Source organism: Erpetoichthys calabaricus, chromosome 8 (genome assembly GCF_900747795.2).
Source record: "Erpetoichthys calabaricus chromosome 8, fErpCal1.3, whole genome shotgun sequence".
NCBI classification, from domain to species: domain Eukaryota; kingdom Metazoa; phylum Chordata; class Cladistia; order Polypteriformes; family Polypteridae; genus Erpetoichthys; species Erpetoichthys calabaricus.
In genome coordinates, this window is record NC_041401.2 from 153,907,419 (window position 1) to 153,912,673 (window position 5,255).

Below are 5,255 nucleotides of genomic sequence, written 5' to 3' on the forward strand. Positions count from 1 at the left end.
TTCCCGTGCAATGATTTTCGTGTTAGCAGCTCGCAGGGGAAATGCTTCGGGGTATTGAGTTGCGTAGTCAACCATTACTAGAATATACTTGTGACCACGCACCGAAGGTTCCAGGGGCCCAACCAGATTGATACCAATCCTCTCAAAGGGAATATCTATCAGGGGAATCAGGATCAGAGGAGCACGGTCCCTCCGGGGCATCTGGTGCAGTTGACGGACCGGAAGGACTGACAAAAACGCCGGACCTCCTCATTGACACCGGGCCAATAAAACCAGAGCTTGACCCTCTCCAGTGTTTTTTCGTCCCCGAGATGGGCGCCTAGGAGGTGGGTGTGAGCTAGTTTGCAAACCTCCCGCCGGTAAGTCCGTGGCACTAGCAGCAACTTCCGCTCCTCGCCTTCGTGCTCGGCAACTCGATAAAGTAAGTCATTTTCCAGTACAAAGTAGGGTCCGTGTGGTGTGGAAGCCATAGATGATATGTCATCAGCGGACACGATAGCATTCCTGGCAAACTTCAAGGAATCGTCATTCCATTGTTCACGTTTAAATGACGCTGGCCTAGACAGGTACTGTGTGTCCAAGCCGGCGAGTGCATCAGCTATTCGGCTCGTGGGAGCACCTGGCCACTCTGGAACCCCACCCGGATACACTTCCGGGTCGAGGTCCGGCGCTGAAGAGAGCTCCCCCATATCCTCCACGTCATCAGAGGTTGCCGAAGTGCACGGCATGGGAACAGCCAGGAGGGCCTCCTGACCCTCCATAACCAGACCTAGTCTAGGAATAGGAGTGGTGACAGTCCTACTGCTTTTAGCTTCTGACCAGTCTCGTTCCAAGTTAACTGGAAAGGGGGGCTCCGGCATCACAGCGACCACCAGCTGTTTAAGAGTCCCTTCCCAGGAGATGTAACACCTTGCGGACCTATAAGTCCTGGTCTTCCCATGCACACACTTAACGCCCAAATGTTGAGCGAGCCATTGTCGCGGTAAGACATAACTGCGAGCAACAATGGTAATGTTACTCCCGGAATCAAACATCACCACCACCGAGTGCCCATTCAACAACACCACTCCCGTATTTGTAACCGCAAGGGGATTAGACAGTGCACAGTATCTTTCCTCTCGGGTACAGCTGCAGTCCATGGGCTCTTGGTTGAGAGGGCAGGCTGCCAGCATGTGTCCCAGCTCCCCGCACTTGAAACAGCGTGGTAGCGTGAGCTTTCGTTCTTTCGGTTTGGCCGGAGCCTCCATGGCGCGGCGAGTGGGCTCAGAGAGGGCGGCACGTCCCTGCCGGGACACACGACTGGAACCATCAGACCCCCCAACTTTGGTCACTGCCAGCTAGCACCTCCAGAAGACTGTTCATATCTTTAAACGGGTGGCTCCGGACCTGTTGGGCGAGATAATCTGGCATCGCATATATGAGACCCTCGCAAGCCACTTGCTCTACCACCTGGCGAGCCCGGTTTTTATCTGGCTGTAGCCAGCGCCCTACCTTACCCCAGTACTCAAATGCCTGGGCCCTGGCCGGGAGTGTGGGGCCAAGGCGCCAGTGTTGCCAGACACGTGCCTGCTGGCCGGAGGTCACTCTGTATCGCTGGTAGACTTCGGCCTTCAGGAGGTCGTACTGGGCGGCTTCCTCCTCGGGAAGGTCATGATAGGCTCACTGTGCGGACCCTTTTAGGTAAGGTGCCAAGATGGACGCCCACTCCGTCCGCGGCCACTGATTTCGGGTGGCTGTTCTCTCGAAAATAGAGAGGTACGACTCAATGTCGTCGTCCTCTGTGAGAGCTAGCATCGGAGGGGGTGGAGGCCTCGTGGGCTCCGGCCTTACCGCTTCTGCCGCTGCCAGCCGCCTCCTCGTCTCCACGAGCTCCGTCTTGGTCGTCGCTTGCTCGATCTTGACGGCCTGGAGCTCCGCGACCAGGGTGTTGAGGACCGCATTCAAATCCTGTCCTTCTGTCATCTTTTCCAGACTATTTGTATCCTGCCGACTACGCCACTGCGAATAAGGACACAAACAATGATAAAGGTTTGGGGTTTTTAGCCCTGTATACTGTAAAATTAAGTTCGTCAATTGTTTTCAAAAAACTCAAAAGACATTGAAGGGAGGGAGGACAGACATTTTATGGTGGCGGACCGGAAATTAACGTGAGGAATGCTGGGAGGAGTCGAGGTGGATTCTGGGAGCATGACGTCATCAAGGGTCGGCAGTGGGAAGGAATGAACCCGGAAGTGTGCGCTTTCTAGAGCCATCCGGGCGCTCTTTACGGTTGCGTCGTCTCTGCCTTTCTAAGGAAGTAAAGAAAGAAAGATTAGTACACTGCCGTTGCCCCCCCGTGGGACGTTTTACGAAGCAAACTGGGTTGATCAGCTGTTCCCCAAGCTGTCATAAAATTTAACTAATCGTTTTTCCTGAATTGTATTTCCCTCTAGAACATTTTACACAGTAAGAAATAAAATGTATACAGTAATCCCTCCTCCATCGCGGGGGTTACGTTCCAGAGCAACCCGCGAAGTGAGAAAATCCGCGAAGTAGAAACCATATGTTTATATGGTTATTTTTATATATTTTAAGTCCTTATAAACTCTCCCACATGGTTTATAAATATTCCCCGTACAGTTATACAGCATAAACCCTTTATATTCTCTCAGTTATTAGGTAAGATTTGTTGAAATTATGTATGTAAACACAGTTTATATACTACAGTACTCACAAACATACGTATCGTATATCATTGAGGAGTTTTATTTAATACGTAACAGTTTTAAACATATTGTAATTGAGTAGGTGATATAAAAATACGTGAAAAATCTAACATGTAAATGCTGTACATAAAACCAAAATGCTATTTTAAAGAAACTGTAGAGCATCTCCGATATCACATTTGTTACAGCCAGGCCACCGGCAATAAATACCTACAATGCAAAAAAAAATGCAATGCAAAAAATTGTATAAAATGTGTGCACAGTTACAATAAACGTACATACATGTACTGTACTAAGTATGTAGAAAAATAGTTTTGGGTACTCACCAACTTGTCAGATAACGATGACATTTACTGCACTGTCACAGCTGTTCTAAAGGAGCCTCTTCACGCGACTGTGTAGCAGCGCCGTCGTCTTCTTCCACTGAAGGCGTACTAGGCAGTGTTTTACGTGTAAGGAACATCGTGATGGGCAGTTGCTGGCGCTGCTTTTTCATTTGTGTAAAGAGGTTCCTATACACTTCCGTGGCGCCGTCAAGAGCATTTTTAAATTGCAGAGAACAAATCATTTGCGGGTCCCATTCTTCAACGGATGTCTGCAGATCTTTCGCCATTCGTAGAATGGTCGCAAGACGCTCGAGAGTTAGGCCTGCATCTTCTTCCTCTGCCGGGTCGTCTTGATCTTCCTCCTCGCTCGCTGACTTGGTCATCTCGGCCAAATCTTCATCGCTGAGCAGCTCGGAGTGGGCATCGAGCAGCTCATTGATGTCATCACTGGTCATGTCGTTGAATCCCTCTCCTCCTAGCAGTTTTGCCAGCGTGACTGCCTTGTCAACCGCTGAGTCATGAATTTCTTCTGCAGAAAAGCCCTTCTTTCCGCACACAATTTCTGGCCACAATTTCTTCCAGCAGGCATTAACCGTGTCTTTCTTCATATCATTAAGGGCCTTCTGCACGTTCACCATACACGATGTGATCATGTACTTACGCCAGTACTCCTTCAGGGAAAAGTCATCGTCCGTGTCCATTGCCTCGACCATGTGTTGCAGGCTGTTCCTTGTGTACAATGCCTTGAAAGCCCGGATAACTCCTTGATCCATTGGCTGAATCAGTGATGTTGTATTTGGTGGCAAGAACTCAATTTTTATACCTCGGTAGGATAGATCCAAGGGATGACCTCCAGCATTGTCCAGAAGTAAAAGGACTTTGAAATCCAGCCCTTTATCTGCCAGATAGGTCTTTACTTCCGGGATGAAACACTGGTGAAACCAATCCGACGTTAGGCGTTTCGTAATCCACGCCTTCGGATTGTGCATCCAGTACACAGGCAGCAGGTTTTTATTCTTATTTTTCAGGGCTCGGGGGTTTTTGGACTTATAAATGAGCCCAGGCTTTATCATAAAGCCCGCAGCATTGGCGCACATGACCAGCGTGATGCGATCTTTGTGCGCCTTAAACCCCGGGGCTTTTGCCTCTTCCTTCGTGATAAAAGTACGAGACGGCATCCGCTTCCAAAATAGGGCCGTCTCATCCATATTAAACACGGTTTCAGGCTGATATCCACCTTCCTCAATAATCGTCTTGAACGTGTCGGCGACAAATTTCTCGGCTGCGGCTTTGTCTGCGGAGGCAGCCTCTCCTTGCAGGTTAACACTGGCCAAGTTGAAACTTTTCTTAAATTTTTCAAACCAGCCCTTGCTGGCAGTAAATTCACGGCTCTCGCTGGGGGATTCAGCAGAAGTTCCAGGTCGAGGGTCGTCATCGTCTGGAGCAACTCCAGCATCCGCAAACCTATCATAAAGTTGCTTGGCCTTTTGTCGGATGATATTGGTGTCCACGGGGATGTTTTTCTTCCGGCAGTCTTCGATCCAAATCCCTAACGCAGATTCCATCTGGACTACCGCCTTACTACGTCCACTTACACTTCGTTTCGCCTCCTGGTTAAAAGACACTGCAGCCGTAGATCGTATGTTCTTTTCCTCCTTCTTAATATAACGAACCGTGGACTCGTTGATACCGTAGTGGCGTCCTACAGCCGGCGTAGCTTTTCCCTTCCTTCACATGTCCAACAATTTCACCTTTTCAGCAATTGTTAGCATCTTCCATTGGCGCTTCGGCACGGCCCCAGTAGCAGGAGAAGATCGCTTTGTAGACATAACGAAGAGCTTGACTACAGCACGCACAAAGCAAAACGTTGATGCTGAATGAGTGAGATGAGATGAGATGCCGGCTTTAAGTGAAATCGAATTCTGCGCTCCCTGTCGCTGAGCCAGTCAGCACCCAGGAGCTTACCGTGTCCTCTGATTGGGTAGCTTCTTAGCCATCCGCCAATAGCGTCCCTTGTTTGAAGTCAAATGCGTCCCTTGTTTGAATTCAAATGGGCAAATCATGAGGAAGCGCACGTACTGTAGACCGCAGACATCCGCGAAGCAGTGAAAAATCCCCGATATACATTCACATATGCTTACATTTAAAATCCGCGATGGAGTGAAGCCGCGAAGGACGAAGCGTGATATAGCGAGGGATCACTGTATGATTGTTTGTAAGCTTT

The 5,255-nt window shown here is 49.3% G+C and overlaps 1 protein-coding gene across 1 annotated transcript; it reads right to left on the reverse strand.

Moving 5' to 3' along the window:
- Positions 1-1,659: 1,659 nt before the first annotated feature.
- Positions 1,660-4,596, reverse strand: LOC114656633 (tigger transposable element-derived protein 1-like). The gene is made up of 2 exons (XM_028808266.1): positions 3,295-4,596; positions 1,660-1,998 (listed from the first exon to the last, which is right to left on the reverse strand). The coding sequence occupies exons 1-2, from the start codon at positions 4,594-4,596 to the stop codon at positions 1,660-1,662; spliced, it is 1,641 nt and encodes a 546-aa protein (XP_028664099.1).
- Between the last annotated feature and the right edge of the window lie 659 nt (positions 4,597-5,255).